Source organism: Spermophilus citellus, assembly GCF_964194105.1.
Source record: "Spermophilus citellus genome assembly, chromosome: 6".
Classification (NCBI taxonomy): domain Eukaryota; kingdom Metazoa; phylum Chordata; class Mammalia; order Rodentia; family Sciuridae; genus Spermophilus; species Spermophilus citellus.
Window position 1 is genome coordinate 20893934 of NC_138187.1, and position 20557 is coordinate 20914490.

The 20557-nt window shown below is 47.2% G+C and overlaps 2 protein-coding genes across 3 annotated transcripts in view; both read right to left on the bottom strand.

Moving 5' to 3' along the window:
* The window catches only part of LOC308651752 (sulfotransferase 1A1-like), a gene marked incomplete at its 3' end in the record, with an annotated part of 235386 nt that overhangs the window by 86591 nt on the left and 128238 nt on the right, over positions 1-20557 (bottom strand). The gene's annotated exons all lie outside the window — the stretch shown is intronic.
* Positions 12193-14597, bottom strand: LOC308651753 (sulfotransferase 1A1-like; the record flags this gene model as incomplete). Of its 2 annotated transcripts, XM_081299223.1 has the most annotated exons (7): positions 12193-12323; positions 12444-12624; positions 13128-13222; positions 13310-13436; positions 14051-14148; positions 14229-14354; positions 14450-14597. In XM_081299223.1, 7 exons carry the CDS (start codon positions 14595-14597, stop codon positions 12211-12213), a joined length of 888 nt encoding a protein of 295 aa, XP_081155349.1. In that variant the 3' UTR covers positions 12193-12210. The 2 variants fall into 2 exon arrangements, with proteins under 2 accessions (XP_081155349.1, XP_081155350.1); XM_081299224.1 differs by lacking the exons at positions 13128-13222; positions 13310-13436.

Here is a 20557-nt window from a genome sequence, read left to right on the forward strand (position 1 = left end):
GAGAGAGAACACGCCAGAGAGTGGGCTTTTATTGGGGAACAAAAACCTCCAGGGAAAATCCATCCAATGAAGGTTAAGGGGGGCAGCAACCCAAGGTCAGGGGTGACGATTGGGTCTTCGGGACAGTGGCCAGGCATGCCTCTGCACGGACAAACTCTTGGACCTGGAAATGGGTGGGGAAGGTGCTAATGCAGCTGTGTCTAAGTGCATCTCACCCAGCCAGGGAGGTAACTCAAATCACCTGTGAGGATGGCCTCCCACACAGAAGGTCACACTGCAGCTAAGAGATATATATCTTCCACAGCAACAGGCCCTTTAAGCAGAGTTTTGTGGAAAGACTTACAGACTGGTCAATGGAAAGGCCCAGATCCAGTGATTATGTGGGGCAGAGGTCATGCTTATATTTTTCCAGAAGGTGCTTTCTGTCCTATCTGGGTGCCTGAATGCGCAATCAAACATGGAGCAGATAGAGCTGAGATTCAAGTGACTGAGAATCAACCCGGAGAAGCCTCCACTCAAAAGGAAGAGATATCGAAGAAGAATGAAGATGACCCAGCAAAACCCAGCTGAAAATCTGATCTTATGGGAAGACGTGAAAAAGCTGACAACACATGCTTCATGAATGATTCGACTCCTAGGAAGAAATAAGACCCCATTGATGATGGTAGCTACAGTGATTGCTCTGCTGGGCAGTCATGGTAAAAGGGAGTTGAGCAGACACTTACTGGACATATTTCCCAGATCCACCCCTGTGTGGACTGGAGAATCTATTCCAGTGTTTACTAATGACTCATTGATGATGGGAGGATTTACAGACACTCATATTACTCCCAATCATGTGACTAGATTTAATTATTCTGGCTACAGTGCCCAATTACCTTTGTGTTTTTCCCATGATAAACATGCTGTCTCAGAATATCATTTGAGGAAAAGACAATGATTGGGAGACTTAAACTGATTAATCATACTATTTGTGGAGACTTAAAACCTTATACTAGATCAGTGATCAAAATGGGACTTTCCCATAACAAACCAGTCATTTCTGCAAAACCTCCATAAATACCTCATTGTCCTAATAGTTCTACAATTGAGATTGACACCTTTCCTAGATGGATAGATTGTGTAAATATCTTTCCAGTGCAACATACGGTGTCTAAAGATAGTGACTATATTTTAGACTGGTCTCTAAAAATTGATAAAAGACAATTATGAAAAAGTTCTGCTATGACACCTACAGGATTTGTTAGCAATATTTTGACCTACAGTGAAGGTGGTACACAAAAAGATGTTTGGCGCTTAATTGCTGCCTCAGAATTCTCACATTTTACAGACAAGCCTTTACTGGAATTTGTTGGCAAGAGCTGTAAGGAAGATTCTTGCTATGGCTTATGAGCCTGCATCCAATATCCTTATGTTTTAATCACTGGAAATGTAAAAGTTAAATAGATAGATGACAGATATATTGTTACTTGTAATAAGTGCAACCTAACCAATTGTATTACTAGGTATAATGGAGGAAAAGGAGTGCTGGTACTTCATCAGCCCTCTTTTGTTTTATTGCCTGCTAATATTTCAGAGCCATGGTACACTGATGCTGGTTTTCAAGTCTTACAGCAAATCCATACCCAGCTAGTGAGAACTAGACATGCCATTGGAATTCTAACTGAGGGAGTAATAGCCTTGATTTCTTTCATTGCATCCACAGTCACAGCTTCGATAACTTTATCTCAAAATATTCAACATGCATAATTTCTTAATAATTTAGCTCAAAATACTTCCAAGGCTCTGCACAATCAAGTAAATATTGATTAAAGGATTGAGACTAAGTTCATTACCTATATGTATAACAGTCACCTTAGAGGTGACTATTATAGCTTTAAAGTTTAAAGAAAGGCTTAAATGCCACACAAGTTATAAATATGTGTGTGTTACAGCTGCCAAGTACAATGCTTCTCTCTGGGATTTGGAGAAGGTTAAAAACCATTTGTTGGGTATTGGGCAAAATAATAATAATAGTTTGGATCTTTTGGAACTCCATCATTATATCCAAGATATTCAAAATAATAGAGCTGATTTTTTGGATCCTTCTTTTTTAGCTAATCAAATATTAAAGGAATTAAATGGATTTAACCCTGGAAACATTCTTAAACACTCAGCCTGATACATTATTGCATTGTTCTCTTTGCTGTTAATTCTTTTTTGTGTTGTAATTATAGGATGGTGAGTCTTCAGAGCAGACTCGAGAAAGTAAATCATCACCTGCTTTTTAAAAGAAAAAAGGGAGAATATGAGGGAGGCCATCCTTGCATGTGATTTAAGTTACCTCCCTGGCTGGGCAAGAGGTGCTTAGGCACATTTTGTGTCCAGAGCTTTCCCTGCCCTTCTCAGGTCGGAGGGCTTGTCCATGTGGAGGAGTGTCTGACCACTTCCCCAAAGACCCAATCGTCACCCCTGACCTTGACATGCTGCCCCCTTAATCTTCATTGGATGGGATTTTCCCAGAATTTTTGTTCCCCAATAAAAGTACACTCCCTGGCATGTCCTCTCTCTCTCTCACACTAGCCTCTTCAGTAAACCTTGCTACCACAATAGGTGGCTGGAGGCTGGAGCTAGGAGGAGCCATCCTGGAGCTGGTTTAAAGGTAATTAGAGTCTTGTCTCTTTAATTCAAAACTCCCTAGCAGTTTCTCACGTCTCAAACCTTCATTCATGAATCCAGTGTGGGTGGCGGGCTAAAGTACAGCATTATTAAGGTGATTAATGGGATACATTGCTAAGTTCATTCCTCTCCCATGGGAAAGGTGCTTTTATGGATTTTTTTTCCTTGTTTTTGTAAATTTTTATATCTTAAAATATATTTAGGTAAAGATTTTTTGGAATTTATATACTAGGATATAGGAATCAATGTTTGGAGAGTGAAAGGAAAAAGGAAAATTTTTTCATGGTGAAACTTGATACAGAGGATTTTCTACTTCTAGGGAGGCAAATTTTGTTTTTCTGCTGTTTTTAAAAGGTGCTCAAACAATTTTTATGGAGCCTCTTCATTGCATTCTTGTCCTACAGGGGTCAAAATAGCTGTAACTCAGCTGCTGCAGACACAAGACTCTAGTCACTGTGCCAAATGGGGCACCACCATCAGTCCTTTTTACCCTTAACAATCTGACTTGGGTGCAAAAGCAGACTGTCTTAAGATCTGATAGTAACACTGGTGTCTGCCATAAAAACTCACTTTTAAAGTGCCCACACATTACCAAGGGAAAATACAAAAGACAGAAGAACACACACTGCAGTGGGAAGATACAGGGTAAGGGCCCATCACCTGTGAGTGCTAACACCTGCGCAGGTCGCAGAGACAAGGAAAGCCACTGCCTGCCATAGGATCCTGCCTGGGGTGTGGAAATGCAAACAAATCCAATGTGAGCTACCAAAAGCACTGACCAACACATCCCATGACCTTGTTTTTCTAAACCCTATTAATAACTCAGACCCTTGTTGTAGCCCTTTGCCCTCTGACTTTTTCTCTCTTGGACACATGTCCCTCCTCTGCTTAACAAAAAGCATTGCTTATCCATCCATGTCTCTCCACTTTTCAGTTGTTTTTGCTTTCAAAAATAATGTTGATAAGAGGAACCCAAGTTACACTCAAGGGGGAGACTTTTTGTGACTGGATCCTGAAACTCTGGGAGATAAGGATAGTTTCTCCTAACCGTAAAAATCCATAAGAACATATGGTTAAGAATTCAATTAGAACAACCAGAGAAATGAAAAGTTGTGCTCCACTGTGTAAGAAAAGATTCCAATTAGAACCACTTCAGACTTGAGAATCTGAAGTCACCCTACTGTCCCCCAGAAGCCAAGATGTGGACCTGGGCAGGACTCTCTGGAAACTTCTCTGGGATGCCCAATAAAACTGAAGGGCATGTTGTCCCCTCTCCTCTCTGAGAGGACCCACTCTCTCCCTTGAGATTTTCCCCATTCCCTCTTCTGATACCTTTAATAAACTAATTCCTGTTATTGTGACTGATGTATCTGAAATTTTTCTGAATTGTTTGCAAAAATCAGGGATTGAAGAGGGGTCTTTGTGCTTGTTAGGTTGGTTTGAGGTAGCTAAGGAAACAAAGCACCAGGCAACCCACACGTGCAAAAGAACAACCGATCAGGCACTGACAGATAAGCAGTGAACCACCTGTCAATCAGTGGGGTCTCCTGACAAATCCTGGAAGGACATGGATCTCAGAAAGATCCCCTGACCAACCCCAGGAGGACAAGGGACTCCAAACACCTCCCTTTCCTGTCCAAAGCCCTCCCTTCCTTCCCTAAGCCTGATAAAATTCCAATCCAGCTGAGCCTGAGCTTCACTCCCCTGGACCTATTCTGTTGGACTGGAGGGTCTCCTCCAGGTGAGACCTTGTTCAGCAGCCTTTTCATCTGCCTCCTCTTGGTCACTGGTGCCTGACCTTACATCTGGTGCTGAAACCTGGGAGGGCTTTTTGTGCCTCTCCCTTAGGGGATTGAGGTCCACCCTCCCCTTCAAATGAACCAGGAAATTCCTAAGTTGCTCCTTCTTTCCCTCTCCCTTCCTCCTTGCCAACAGGAGTGGGGTAAGTTCCCTCATTTCCCCTGACCTTCCAGCCCCTCTCTACCCAGGAGGGTCTATCTGTAAGTCACACACATGCCAGAGACCCCACCCATTTTGTTCAAGGCCCCGGGAACTGTCGAGACATCCCAGTCCTCTTGTGAGCCATTCTGATCTGCTTGGGCCCCAGGCGGGTTGCAAGACACCTCAACCCCCACCTGGTCCTTATCTGTTCCTCAGGTGAGTGCAATCAGACAGAATCTGGGAGGCCTTTTTCTGCTCCCACCCATCCCCGAGAGTGCCAGAAGGTCATGGGAAACACTGAGTCCTCCTGACACCCCAAAACTCCTTTGGGTTGTCTATATTCAAATTTTGCCAAATTAGGACTCACTCAATACCTACACTGTAAGTGCCTGGTGTCTTACTCCACTGTGGCCTGGCCCCAGTGTGTGACTTAGACAATGGGTCAAAATGACCCCCAGAAGGAACTTTTGATTTTTAAATCCTCACTGATTTGAGCAATTTCTGTCGCCGGACAGGGAAGTGGGCAGAAGTCCCTTACATCTGGAGGCATATTCAGGCTTTTTGAGATTCTCTCCGGTCCTCCCCTCTGCTCTACCTGTTCTACTGCTCAAGTTTTCCTTGCTAGGAAAAAAATTCCAAATCCATTTCCCATTATTCTTTTACATCTCCTTCCTCAATCTCAGATCTACCCGAGCTGCTCTCAGCCCCACATTCCCATCTTCCCCCTCCCTACCCAAGCCAATACTCTCCCTCCACCCTCCCACACCTGCCTTCCTCTCCCCCTCCTCCTGCTACCATGGCCCCTCCTCCTCTACTCCATAATGCTCCCCCTTCATCCCTTTCCCCCTCCTCTTCCTCCTCCTCTCCTGAAGTCATGATTCCTCTGCCCACCTCTTCTACTGATGAAACCCTTCCCCCTCCCCCCCTCAATGGATCCCTCCACCCACTCACTCCTCTCTTCTCCTGTCAGTGCCCACACCTGGTCCCACCAGGCCCTCTTACCAGCTAACCCAAAGCTCAAACACGCTGAGGAAGGCCCTCAGACCCCTATCCTAGATCTGATGAAAATGGCTTTTAAAGTTGCTTTGTCATCACTGAAAACAAGGTTACTAAAATTTTAAAGTCCCAACAGGTATAATTCTATACACTTAAACATTGCTTATGTTTTCATGAAATGTTAAACAGATATGATTAACTGTATAATGTAAAAACAAAATATTTCTTATTAAAATGGAATAATTTGCCTAAATCCAAAAATTTACAAGGATTGTTTCTAAATGTGAATAAAAAGGGGATTAACAGATGGGAAAGAGAAATTAGAAGATTCTAGGTATATAAACCATATGTAATTGAAGGGAAAAAGTGTTTCTGGATAAGAAAGTCTATGTGATTAAGTAAATAAGAGGGTTTAAGTAAATGATAAAGAAGGTCTGTAAGTTGGTTATATATATGTAAGTTTTCTGAGAAAGTAATCTTGAAGAAATTAAGGATTATACAACTGTGTTTAAACAACAACTGTTATTTTACAATATTCTAATGTTATTTCTTTAAGAGCTAAATTGATTAATATAAAACATCAATGTAATTGTGGTGCTATTACTTTTTATATTAAACGTGTTCATATTTTCCAAGTATACAAGCATTTAAGATAGAAGCTTTAAAAGAGCATTATATCAAGCTGGTGTTCTTCAAAAGGTTGTATGGTAATTTTAGGCTTATAAGAATAACATATTGGAAATTTACTTATATCATTTAATGTTCTATAACTGGACCTGTTATCAATAAGATTAATGTAAAGTTCTATTTAAGTAGCAAAGATCAGCTTCAGTACTAGAACACTTTACCTAAGATTTATAAAGATCCCCACCTTACCTAAGATAAGGCAATGCTCCAAAGTAGGCCAGACTTCAGTTAAAGCCCAGTACTCTTAATTTAAGACTGGTGAGACTGACTAGCTAGATGTTTAAGATCAAGACTTAAAATTAAAGTTAAACTAAAAGGGCCAAGAAAACCAATATTTGGCTCTGGCCCTCTGAGTCAGTCTGAATCCAGGGAACAGAGAACTTCTCTAAAGAGCTTTGCAACTCTGGGCCACATAACCTCCTGATCAGGGAGATTAATGAGACCACTGGAGAATGAAAGCCAATCATGCACTTTCTATGAATAGGAGGGTCACTGGAGACAGGAGACATCCCTGATGCTTCCAAGGGAAGCCACATGGTTCAAGCAAGACCTGGACCCATCCCAGCACAAATGGCACTAGCGGAACTAAGAAGCTTCATTCAATTTCCCCAACGACTTACTCCTGTGGGAACTCAACTGACTCTTAACAATAGAGAGAAACAAAGTCAGTTTTGACCAGCTTGATCTTAAACACCTACCAAGAACAGTTAAACCAAAACAGTAATTCCTAGGGGTAATGAAGGACAAGATCAAACAACTACAAAAACAGCTAGAAAAGAACAGACAGTGACTAGGCCAACAGTCTCCTTGGAGAATGTTCAGCCAAGTGTGGCATTGGCTGAAGGTCCTCCCCCTTGCAGGACCCCTATTAGTCCTCTTTATGTTTCTCCTAATAGGACCATGTCTGTTAAATTGCCTAGAGAAGTTCCTGCAAGGTCAGATACACAAATTCACCAACCAGCCAGTGATTCAACTACTTCTTCAAGACTACCAGACCCTAATGCTCAAGATGGAGGCCTACGACTCCTAAAGAACTGCTCTGGCTCCAGAGATTCTACCCCCACCTAAAACCTTCCCTGATCCATTTCCAGGAATGAGATTCTTCACCCCCAACCAGCAGAAAGTAGCCAGATGTAATTCAGAGCCCTATATCATAAAAAAAAAGCCATGATATTAGGTCAGTTTGAGGTAGCTAAGGGAACAAAGCACCAGGCAACCCGCACGTGCAAAAGAACAACTGATCAGGCACTGACAGATAAGCAGTGAACCACCTGTCAATCAGTGGGGTCTCCTGACCAATCCTGGAAGGACATGGATCTCAGAAAGATCCCCTGACAAACCCCAGGAGGACAAGGGACTCTAAAAACCTCCCTTTCCTGTCCCAAGCCTTCCCTTCCTGCCCTAAGCCCAATAAAATTCCAATCTATCTGAGCCTGTGCTTGACTCCCCTGGACTGGCTCTGTTGGACTGGAGGGTCTCTTCCAGGAGTGAGTCTCAATAAAGCCTTGTTCAGCAGCCTTTTAATCTGCCTCCTTTTGGTCATCAGTGCCTGAAATTACCCAGATGGTACATCTATATCAGTATTTAGCTATTTACACTGGTCTCAACCCATGAGCTCAACTGATCCTTCCCCTCAGCCTCCTAAGTAGTAGAGAATATAGGTGTTCACCTCCATGCCTTGCTTTTCCTTGCAGAGAAGGAGCATCACTCATTTAGGGGGCCCAGACTACAGCCAGTGAGAGCCACCATTGCATTCACCAAATGCTGAGGGGAGCCCTCCCTTTGTACAGAGGAGAAGTAATTTGCCTACAGTCACGTAGCTTGCAGAGAGGGTGAGAACAAGTGGCTATTCAGGGACATTTGCACACCTTCCCCCGCATTACCTATCAAGGTAGATAATGAGAAAAGCGCAAGGAATGGGCTTTTGGGTCATCTCTGCATGGTATGAACCAACCCCTACTTTGGCGTAGACACCCATCCCAAAGAGCCCTGTGTTGTCCCCACTCAGGGGGTCACTCCTAAGTTGGGCAACAACCTATTCCCAAGACTCCTCTTCACAGGACCATTCCTGCCAGGTCCTTCTCTCCCAGAGGCCAGGCCCAGGCAGGACCCCCAGAGGCAGCAGCACAATGCAGTGGACAATTAGGCCATGACCCAGGATCTGCCCTTCTGGGAGTCTGTCACCTGCTTGTGCCTCACTTTGCTCATCCTTAAACCAGGCCAGGCTGTTGCTTTGGTTCTAAGTTTTTGTTATTGTTTTTTTACAAAAGTTCACATTCTTATGTTTATCCTTTGGTTCAGCATTCCTAGCATACACTAGGCCTGTTTTGGGACTTTGACAAAATAAACTTCCAGGGTGATGAGGTGTGCGGACAGTTGTCACCCTTGAGGGGAGGAGCTAGAAAGTTGCCAAAGGGTGGTTTGGAGGTCCAGTCACCTCTGTCCCCTGACCTGGGCACCGTTGACCTGAGTGTGCTGGGTGAGCAAAGTCTGCAGGGAGCCTTACCCTTCCGGGCACTTCTCTAATCATCTATGTGGTAATTCACCCAAAAGTTGAGAATCAATCATTCAGTGTGGACCTTTGGCCTCTCACGCAGGCTCCACGCACCCCTCAACTTCAAACAAAACCAAACTGGCAAGGAGACAAGACCAAGGTCCGAGGGGTCTGCCCACTTTGGCAAGACAGGTGGGGAAGACGGGGCAATGGCATCTGTGCTGCCACCCACATGTGGGTCTTGCTTCAGGATACAGGGTGGGGCTCTGCCAAGCCCCCAGGTTCCCCCCACAGCATGAAGCTGGGTGGGTGGTGGGAGGAAGGAGGGAGGCACAGGCCCTGGGTCACAGAAGAAGAGAGAACCAGAAGGTTTGGCCATTATCACCTCTGTCTCAGGGAGAACTAGGGCAAGAAACCCTGAGGACAGTCCTGGGCTGCATAAGGACAGTTCACCCAAGGATGGCCACATAGAATGCCCATGAAGGAGCTTGAAACCTCCTCCCACCCAGTGACACCACAGCCATGTCAACATCCTAGTGCAACACACTACATGTGTGTGGCGATGATAGTGTAAATAAACCTACTGTGTGGCCGGTGGTATAAAAGTAGAGCACGTGCAATTATGTACAGTACAGCATACTTGATGATAGTAAGGGACTGTGCTACTATTTAGCTACTCACTATACCTCACTTCTGACCATTAGAGTGTAGTCTCTTTAGGAAAAAATATACAGGAAAGCAGTACACCCTGTGACACCAGCAGCAGCCTGCACCATGAACTCATGTTTACTTCATCTTTTGTTTCCCTCAAGAGGCAACATGGAGGTGGGTGCAGTGGCCCAAGTCTACAATCCCAGCGACTTGGCAGGCTGAGGCAGTAGGATCACATGTTCAAAGCCAAACTCAGCAACTTAGCGAGGTCCTAAGCAACTTAGTGAGAGCCTGTTTCAAATTAAAATATAAGAAAGTGGCCAGGACAATTCTCAAGCACCCCTGGGTGAAATCCTCAGTACCAAAATAATTCTGACAACTACATGATTGTCCAATGATGCACATCTAGGAAGAACTTAGGAAAATCTGGTGACCCATGACTACATTTTGTCTTTTTTGCCAGTTTGGTGTTGTTTGAAGTTGAGGAGTGCATGGAGCCATGCCTGAGAGGCCAAAGGTTCACATTGAATAATTGATTCTCAACTTTTGGTTGAATTACCACATAGATGATCAGAAAAGTGCCCGGAAGGGTAAGGATCCCTGAGGGTTTTGCTGACACAGCACACTCAGGTCAATGGTGCCCAGGTCAGGAGACGGAGGTGACTGCACCTCCAAACCACCCTTTGGCAACTTTCTAGCTCCTCACCTCAAGAGTGACAACTGTCCCCATACCTCATCACTCTGGCTTTTTTGCTTGTCAGGGTCCCAACTTGGACATCTCGTGGATGGGCAGGGAAGGGGCTGGCCACTTGGTGGTAACTGGGGAGGTGGGGGCTCCCTGCTGAGCTCCTCTGACAGCACAGGGCAGGGTGCTGAGGGTCTCAGGGCAGATGCCCCTCCCTGGGGCCTCAAGGGTGTGCCTCCATCCCATAGCAGTCAAGATCCCTGGGTCTGTACATGACTTGGAGTCTCCTTGGAAGACCATGTGCAGAGGCATACTGATGACCTCACTGCAGCCGTTGGCCATGAACTTGTCTCTGTAGATCAGAAAGTCTGGTGACAAGTGAGGGCAGCAGCAGGGAGAGGACCTGATGTCCAGGCCCAGAATGAGGCTCCTTCCATTCACTGGCTCCTACTCCATGAGTGGATACTCCAGCCTCAGGGGACTATGGGGTCAAATATGGAGACAAGGTCGCTACGTGGGTCAAGGACGAGGGAGGGGATGAGCAGTGGATCCTGGCAGAGATGGTCAATTACAGCCACACCACGAACAATTGAGTGGACCCCCCGCCTCAGCTGAACCTTGCTCACCACACCCTCCCAGTTGACATTTCTCAGCCTGTCTGCACAGTGGGAGAAGAGTTTCCCCAGAGAGCACCTGGGCAGGGAGGTGTGGGAGGCACTGGGCTCCTCAGGCCAATTTCCCACCTGCCATCTCCTCTTCTTTCTCTTTCTGGCTCCCTGGCTTGCAGTGGGTACCTGGCTACACCTGGTGTTCTCCTTCCGGTCTCCCACAGGTATGAGGTAGATGACTTGATGAAGAAGGCAAAGAGTGAGTGTCCAGCTGGGAATGGGGTGGCCAGACTCCTGACAAGTGGACCCCCCTGGCCCTGGGCTAATTTGGTATCCCCTCAAGACACACACCTTGAGCAACAGGTGCATCATCCCACAGCCCCAGTGGAAAGCCATCCCTGAGAAAGACCCCAAGGCCTTATCCAGAGGGCCAGCTCCTATTGTCTTACATATCTGGACCACCTGCTTCTCCAGTGCCCTGATACATACAGTGCCCTGACCACAGAGAGTAAGGCAGCCTCCAATGAGAGGCCCACCATGACACCAGGACCCCAGACAGGGCACGGGATCATCTTGCAATTCTTTCCCTTTTCTCCTCTCATGGCCTCACAACTTCAAGGACCTACAACTTCAAGGACCTTGTGAATCCCTGCTGTAAGCCTGAGCCTGAGCCTGCCCCCCAGGGAGCAGGCTGCTCTGCCTGTCTGTCCTTCCTCCTCTGGGCAGTCAGATAGTGCAAGCTGGGTGCATGTGCCCAGACCTTCTGACTCCTGCTTTCACCTCTCTTGCTGGTACTGACCCATATGACCTGGGTCCCATTAACCTAATTCAGGCTGAACACAATTCCCCCTGTACCAGCCTGTGACCCTCTGGGTTGTGTTTCATCTTCTTAACATGGAGGTCCTGAATGGCACCAGACACCTTGCCATTCTAGCATGACCCTTTGGGATGGAGTCTCATCTCATCCTTCCTTCCCACTGCTCTTTGTCTTCTGCCCTAGGACACTTTCACTGAGGACCAGCTCTGGACAGCAGGGAGTAGGAAGGGGTCCTGGTCCTATCTGCATCCTACAGGCCCTGGATGAAAACTCCATCCTGTTTGAAGACACCTCCTATGCAGATGGCTGCTCCCCTCCACTCAGTGTAACCCAGAGGTATGTGGTGGCTTACAGGAAATCCAAAAATAAGGGAAGTTGTCTGGGAGACTAGAGGGAGGAGGCAACAGAGCATCTTACAGGATCCAGTGTTCTTCCCCTTCTCTCATGTCCCTGGGTCATCCCTCTGCACACCCTCTTTCCCACCCAGGCAGGGCTGGGGGACACAATAGGCTGTGGGGCCAAAGTCCCTACTTGGTCCCAGTGGGATTTACTTTGTCTCAGGTTTCCTCCTGGATTCCAAGACAGCCTCTGATGGACACATCATGTTTTATTCCTGAGGTCATAGGTCAGGCTTGTGCCCATGCTCCCCTGCAGTGGCTCCCCACGACACCACTCAGAGCTGCCAGCGGAACTTGAGCTTGCAGCCTGCCATCTTCTTAGCATAGTGGGCATCAAAGCGCTCATTCTGGGCCACAGTGAAGACGGATTTCCAGTCCCCCACGATACCTGGTGAGGGAAAAATGGGTCTGAGTCCCCCTACACAGGTGGCCCCCAGTGGCTCAGGGCAGGCTCTGGCAGCTGCTTCCACCCTCCCTTCTCCAGACACCCACCCTGGCCAGCACACACCTTTCCTCATGAAGGGAGAAATGTTGTGGTCCATCAAATCAGTTGACATAGTGGTGTAGTTAGCCATGGGATTCTTCTTCATCTCCTTGAAGGATGTGTGCTGGACGATGTGATCCACCGTCTCCTCTGACAGGGAGCGCCCCAGAAACTCCAGGATCTTTTTAATCTCCCTTTTGGGGTTCTGAAACAAGAGACAGGCTCATTAGAGGGGGCCTGGATTACTTACAGTGAAAACACAAGGGAAGTCCCCTCTCTGGTGTCACAAGTGGGGAGCTGGCCCCTTCCACTTGGAAACCTCCCAGCCCTAACTCTTCACTCTGGGCCTCTTTCCCTGGAGCAAAAAGACTAGCTCTCAGCCTTAGGGTCCTGGAGTGAGCCCTGCTTGGTGCCTTAGGAGAGAGGGCAGGGACAGTCTTCTTTAGAACTGTGGCCCCAGGCAGGAAGACATGAAAACAACAAACTGCTCATCTGTGACCACATGTGTAGCTGACCCAGGTGCTAGGAGATAAGGCCTGAGCTGGGTCCTGAGCTGAGCTGGCTCTGCGGCCAGGAATGGGAAGAGTGCGGGGAATCCTGGATTGGGTGGGCCTACCAATGGGGAGGGTCCTGAGGGCCTGGGCAGGTGCCCTGATGTTCCTGTCCCCGAGATAGGACATGCAGAGAAGTGTTAGAATGCGGTCTCACCTCCTTCAGGTCTTCATAGAAGAGGTAGAGCACAGGGTGGGTGCGGCTCAGCTCCCCCCACTCCTGCACGTGCTGGTACCACGACCCAAAGGACACTGGGGAAGGAGTACCATCTAATTGGTATGAGTTTTAGGTGGGCTTCCTGAGCTCCATCCCTCTCCTTCCTCCAGATTGGGACCCACCTTGTCCATCCATGAACTTCTCCAGGAAGTTGTCCCAAGTGCCAGGTTCAGGGTGTGCCTTGGCCATTTTGTAGAAGTTGTAATAGGAGACAGCCACGTCCTTTGCATTGCGGGCAACATAGATCACCTGCAGGGACAGATGACACCCTTTGCCAGCTACACCACCCCACGTGCACACCCCAGGATTGCCTGCCCTCCTGCCTGCCTGGCCCCCTTCACAGCACCCATAGGGGGTCCCGTCTCAGCTTGACAAGGGAACACACTGAGGCCTTGAGGCTGATTTGCTGAAGACCTCAGGGATGGCTATGGCAGCTGGGATCTGAACTTAGATTTTTGAAACATATTTTTATTTGTAGATGGACACAATACCTTTATTTATTTATTTCTCTATTTATTTAAGTGGTGCTGAGAATCAAACCCAGTGCTTCACATGTGCTAGTCAAGTGCTCTACCACCCAGCCACAACCTCAGTCCCGGAACTCAGCTTTGGTGTGAAAACCCTGGCTGGTCTCTGGAGCCTTACTTCATACTAATCTCACCCCTGGAATGACCCCACACACCCAGATGGAGAACAAGGCAGGCAGAGGACCCTCCAGCTCCTCTGTGAGCCTCTGAGCCGCAGGGCTCCCCTGTGCTCAGGTCTGAACTCCTCATGTTTTGCCCACCACAGTGAGGACAGGTTGTCTTTCCACTTGAGTAGAGACAAAGCTGGAATGGCCTAGTGAGTCCCCTGCCACTCACCTTCACCTTCTGATCCAGAAAACTTCGGGGAAGCAGGGTCAGTTGCAAGTGTGTTCTGAGGAGCCGAGGGGCAGGTGTTTCTTTCAAAATGTCCACACCTAAGGTGCAGGCAGGAGAAGATGTGATGAGCTGGAGCCCCTTCCTCTAAGGTCACCTCGCCCAGAATCCCACCACTCACCTGTGGAAAGCCCTGGCCATTTCAACTCAAGGATAGGCACCCGTTCATAAGTTGGGGCCCGGCGACACTTCTCTAGGTTACCATCCTGGTAGATCATTTCCATGATCTCAGTTACCCATGTGGTACCTGGAAAAAGAGAAAAACAGAAGTGACCAGAGTGGAGGGCCAGGCCCTGCTGATCAAGGTGGACCCTGCAGCCCCAATGGGCTCTCCTCACTTACCAGACTTGGGATAGGTGCTGATGACCAGGTCATCGGGCCAGGCCTGGAAGCTCTGAATTGGCTCCACCATCTCTCCAATGTACTTGATGAGTGGGACCCCCTTCACATTGACCAGCGGCTGGCGGTAGATATCCTGGACCAGCTCCATGCTGCCGAGTCAGGGACCAGCGCCTGGTGTGCTTCCTGAGTCCCATCACAAAACAGCATTTGCTGGATGGTTGCTTTGAGATACTGAGGCTTCAGGAAGTCCTGTATTTGCCCAATCTAACTAAGCTAGTAAGTGGCAGCTGGATTAGAAGGCAGGTCTATCCCCAGTGCAGTGGTTCAGAGCTCAGGCTGCACCTGCTGCTCACCTGCAGAGCTTTCCAGGACCCCAGTGCCCTGGCACAGCCCAGAGCCATAGAAGCCATCTCTGGAGCTACAGTTCAGAAACAGTTGTGGAATCTTTCCAGAAAATCCTAGCAAGTACTTCAGCATATGAGAAATTCCTCCCTTGTCTGTCTTCTTTATTTTGTTTGTTTTGTTTTGAAGGTTTATGGTACTAAGGATGGAACCCAGAGTTCCTACCTGCTAGCTAAGAGCTCTACCACAGAGACAACTGACTGTCCTTTCCCAGCCTGCCTGGCCTAATTGCTCCTTGGCCAGCTTGATGCTCTCACTACTTTGTGCTCACTTCACAGCCTACACTCAAGGGGCTCCTCTCTGAGCTGATTCCCTTCCAGAGCTCCAGGGGCCCTTTACATCCAGAAACACACTAGGCCAGCCTGAGCAGGAATCCCATTTGTCCAGTCCAGCTCCCTCTGGGCTCCAAGACTAACATGACAATTGAGCAGGGGAACTTGCTGGGAAGCCACATTTGCATGTGAATGAGCAAAATTCTGATGACTCAGCAGAAGAGAAGAGGGGGACCCAGACAGGCTGGATTTGTCCTTTTGAGATGGGGTGTCCTTAGGGAATGAACAGAAAGGGTAGTAGTCCCAGACAAGGGACCTGTTCAAGCATTAGGAGCACTTGGAAGACTTTGGAATCAGGAGCTGGGCAGGACAAGGGGGGTCTGGCCCAGCCACCCCAACTCTGGCATTCACCTGGCCTCTCAAGGTCCTGGTCTTGTGGGCATGCAGGAGGTATATGTAGGTGTGGAGTGGGGAGTGTGGCTCTGTTCTCTGAGCAGAGGTTTTAGGTCCAAAGTGGAAGGGATGAGGAGGCAGCACTGGAAATGGTTCCCCCAAAAAGGGGTAGGGTTTGCGGAGTGGGGATGTCACTGTGCCCCTGCTTCGGGCCCAGACACACACGTTTCATAAAACTCAACACAGGGGTTTCACATAGAAAACCAAAGGAATGAAATGAGGAGAAAGAGCCCAGGGGTCACATGTGTTCTCAGCTGTAACCTGGTTCCTGAAGTGCTCCCTACATGCATGCCTTCAGGAGAGGGAACACTCAGCTTTTTCTAATGGACCATGTCAAAGAGGGAGAGCAGAGGGGAAAGATGGGGTGCAGGTCAGCTCACCTTTCTGCTGGCTTCAGGCTAGTGTCTGGACACCAAGGGCTCAGGCCAGAGCAGCCTCTGGTATTCTGGGATCTGCAGATTCTGAAAACCAGGGTAAGTTCAGAGTGCTGAGTGGGCGGGGCCAAGGGACTGGGGGCAGAGCAGAGCAAGGAGGGCTGTTTTGAGGCAGCATGGGATGGGAAAGACAAGGATGCCAGAGCCTACTAGCCTTGGAGTAGACCATGCTTCATGGCTCCTGTGGGACCTCAAGGAGCGTGGCTCATGGCTGGTGGAGCACAGCCCACAGGTGCTTTTCTTTCCCTGGGCTGAGGAGGCTGGACAGGAAGATTAGAGGGTCACATGGAGGGAGAGCTCCCCACCTTCTCTGCCTTTATCTATTTGGATTACAATCAAATTCTAGCTGGACACTGAAGGTGGGAGTCTCCTGAGCCCCCCTAGAATAATGTGTCCTCAGCGCCAAGCTGGACAAAGCCAGGCAGAGGGGGCTTCCAGGCAGGGGAGAGGCTGGCCACATGTTTGGGCCAGTGGTCTCTCCTCCCATTTCTGTCCCCTTGACAGTGGCCTCCCTGCAGATACCATAAGTTTCCCTTGACACAAAACTTTTTTGATTGCACTCAAATAAAAACTGTCCCATCTGTGGTGGAGGGGAGTGGTAAAGAACAGTTGTAGGGCTGGGCATGGTGGCACATACCTGTAAAACGGTGGCTGGGGGGGGTGCTGAGTCAGGAGGATTTTGAGTTCAAAGATAGCCTCAGCAACTTAGTGAGGCCCTAAGCAACTTAGCGAGATGCTGTCTCTAAATAAAATATAAAATGTTCTGGGGATGTGACTTCGTGGTTGAGTGCCCCTGGGTTCAATACCCAGTACCAAAAATAAAAGATGTTGAGAAAAGTCACAGGGTCAGGGTTGGGGAGGCTGAGGTTTCCTGCGTGTCTGTCCAGTATTCCTGTGGAGATAGGAGCATGGTCAAAGGCAGCCTAGGGGATGAATGTGGGTAGGGAGGGTGTAGCCAAAATAACCTCTCACCTCTTCTAGTTCCAAGCCATCTCCCTCAGTGCCCACCTAGCACAGCCAATTGACTCCCATAGCAGTGAGTTCTCATAGCTGCCAAGGGTGCTCTTGGCAGCAAATGATACAGAGTCAGCTTGTCAAGCTCCCTGCAGCCCTGGCTCTGGGTGCCAAAGATTCAGCTGCCCAAGCCTGGACTGGACCACTGGGCACCCTCTCTCCAGAGCTAGGCAAGACTAGAAAGAGGACCGCACTCACCTAGGACATTGGCCCTCAGGGGCAGAAGCTGCCCTGGCTCTTCCTCAGGAACTCCTTTGCCAGGCAGATCACATGAGTCTTTAGGGGACAGCCAGGATGTGGCAACACAGGGGATAGTCAGTGGTGGCAGATAAGGAAAGGATGGCAGGAAATATGTTATTTACACTTCCTGAGAGCTCAGTGGAATCCAGGCCTCCATGTTAATTCTGCATTGATTGAACCTCTGCCCGAGGTGGACTCTATTCTAAAAGTGCAAACAAGAACTGCCCTCCCGGAATTGAGTGTGAAGAGTGGAATGTGGGAGACCAACCTCCCATGTGACCGAGTCACTCCCTGGCTGGGCAATTGAGGTGTCAGGCAGCAGCCATGCTGCTAGACTGCCCTGCCATTCTTGGGTTCCAGGGATGGTTTCTTCGTGTAGAGGCATGTCTCTCCACAACCCCAGGGATATAATCACCTCACCTGATCTTAAAACATTGCCCTCCTTGACCTGCATTGGACAGGATTTTCCCCAGAATTTAGAGTTCCCCAATAAAAGCCCACTCCAAAGTGTCCTCTCTCTCTCTCTCTCTCTCTCTCTCTCTCTCTCTCTCTCTCTCTCTCCTCTTGTGTAGATCCAAGCTCCCCCACTGGGAGGGTTGAGGCAGAGAGCAAGAGGAGCCATCCCAGAGCTTGGGTTTAAAGCAAAATTGTGTGTCTGTGTTTTATTTCTAACTCCCTGAGAATTTCCCTGAGTGACGTATTCAAACTAAAAAGTTATTTCTCAGCAAGAGAAACAATAAGAGAGGTAAATAGGGAGCCTACATCCTGGGAACAAATTTTTACCCCTCACACTTCAGATAGAGCTCTTATCTCCAAAGTATACTGTAAGGGTCAGGCGAAACGTCGGAGAAAGAGACCACGAGACTAGCTTCATGCAATTGCAAGGGGGATTTATTGGATCCATTCCAGCGCGCTGGGACTCCATGCTCACTCAAGAAGGGAGAGCAGCCCGGAGCCCAGAGCAGAGGTCAAGCAGAGCTTAAGTACACTTTTTGGAGAGGGTGGGGGGCTTTGCATACATCAGAACAAATCATCATGAGGCGCGGGAAAATTGAACAACAACTCTGATACATGATTAGTCCATTCATTGGCGGGAACAGGCTGGGCAGGGGTGATTGGTCACTTCTAAACTGAGTACACATTCAAACTGATTGGTTCGGGCCCTGTGACGAACTGCACAGGGCCCTAGGCTGAATGGCCAGTAGGGCGTTGTCTTAACTATCTCAGGAATCTGGGTGTAAAAGAGGAACTTAATAGTACCTAATCTTTTACATTTCAATTCAAGGTTTCCAGCTTAGAAACTTTACCCTTTCAATACAAAGAACTCAAAAAATTAAACAACAAAAAAACAAATAACCCAATTCAACAAATGGGCCAAGGATCTGAACAGACACTTCTCAGAGGAGGATATACAATCAATCAACAAATACATGAAAAAATGCTCAACATCTCTAGCAATCAGAGAAATGCAAATTAAAACCACTCTAATATACCATCTCACTCCAATAAGAATGGCAGCCATTATGAAGTCAAACAATAACAAGTGCTGGTGAGGATGTGGGGAAAGGGTACACTTGTACATTGCTGGTGGGACTGCAAATTGGTATAGCCAATTTGGAAAGCAGTATGGAGATTACTTGGAAAGCTGGGAATGGAACCACCATTTGACCCAGCTATTCCCCTTCTTGAACTATACCCAAAAGACCTTAAAAGAGCATACTACAGGGACACAGCTACATCAATGTTCATGGCAGCACAATTCACAATAGCTAGACTGTGGAACCAACCCAGATGCCCTCCAATAGATGAATGGATAAAAAAAGTGGCATGTATACACAATGGAATATTACTCAGCACTAAAAAATAACAAAATCATGGCATTTGCAGGGAAATGGATGGCATTAGAGCAGATTATGCTAAGTGAAGCTAGCCAATCCCTAACAAACAAATCCCGAATGTCTTCTTTGATATAAAGGGGGCGACTCAAAACAGAGCAGGGAGGAAGAGCATGAGAAGATTACCATTAAACAGGGAGAGGTGGGAGGGAATGACAGAGAGAAGGGGAATTGCAGGGAAGATGGAAGGAGACCCTCATTGTTATGCAAAATTACATATAAGATGGTGTGAGGGGGAAGAAAAAAAGACAGACAAATGTGTTGCAGTAGATGGGGGTAGAGAGAGGTGATGGGAGGGGAGGGGAGGGGAGGATAGGAAGGGCAGCAGAATACAACAGACACTAGTATGGCTGTATGTATAAACGTGGCTGTATAATCAATGTGATCCTGCAATCTGTACATGTGGAAAAATAAGAATTCATACCCCTTTTGAATCAAATGTATGATATGTCAAGATCACTGTAATGTTTTGAGCAACTAATTTTAAAAAAGAGAAAAAAAGATTTATTGGGCCATGAAAATTTTTGTAGGGTCACGGAGGTAGCAGACAGTTTTCAGCCAAGGAAGTTAAAGATTAATAATGGGAAATTCAGTTTCAACAGATAAGGACATGTATTTGACTATATTGGAGAGTATAATTAATCAGAAATGAAAAAAAGTTTTTAAAAAAAGCCAGCTATCACAGTTTGTAAAAATGGTTAGCAAGGTTTTGTGAACAAGAATTACCATATTTATGTACTTGGAAGAGATTAGGAAGAAAATTATATAAAGAATGTCCCTCTGCCGAATTATCTAAAAGTACAAAAGATAATATTCAGAAAGTTTGGAAAGAAATATGCCTTTTTTGATGACTTAGATCAAAGTCCATGCCCCCCAGAGGACCTGCTGAAAGGGTTTCAAAGAGCCATCAAATCTATAGAATTTGAAAAACTGCTGAGGCTAATTCTTCAAAAAGAATCTCTCTTCTTTTAAGGAGGCTGAGAACAGAATCAAATTCCATTCAAATCACCCATCAGGCGGATAACCTCAGGGCAAGACCAAAGGCTGAGTGTTTAGCCTCAACTGAACTAGACCAGATTAGTCACTTAGAGAAACTGCCCTACCCAGGAAAGCCGAGAGGAGGTCCCTAGAGAGATAGACAGTCCCCCTTGAAGCTTTGGGAAATTAAATCAAGATAGCGATGAGGAAAAAAAAAAAAAAAGATAGCGATGAGGACACAGATGAGGAATCCCAGACAGAGGGAGGCCAATCAGACAATAAAATCCAGGAATTATCAGGAAATTTTAATAGACTACCTCTAGTGGGACCTGCGCCAGCTATACAGATTTTGCCACTTCCAGTTGGGAGAACACATTTTAATAGGTACTCTGAACTCACAATGACTTTCCTTACATCATT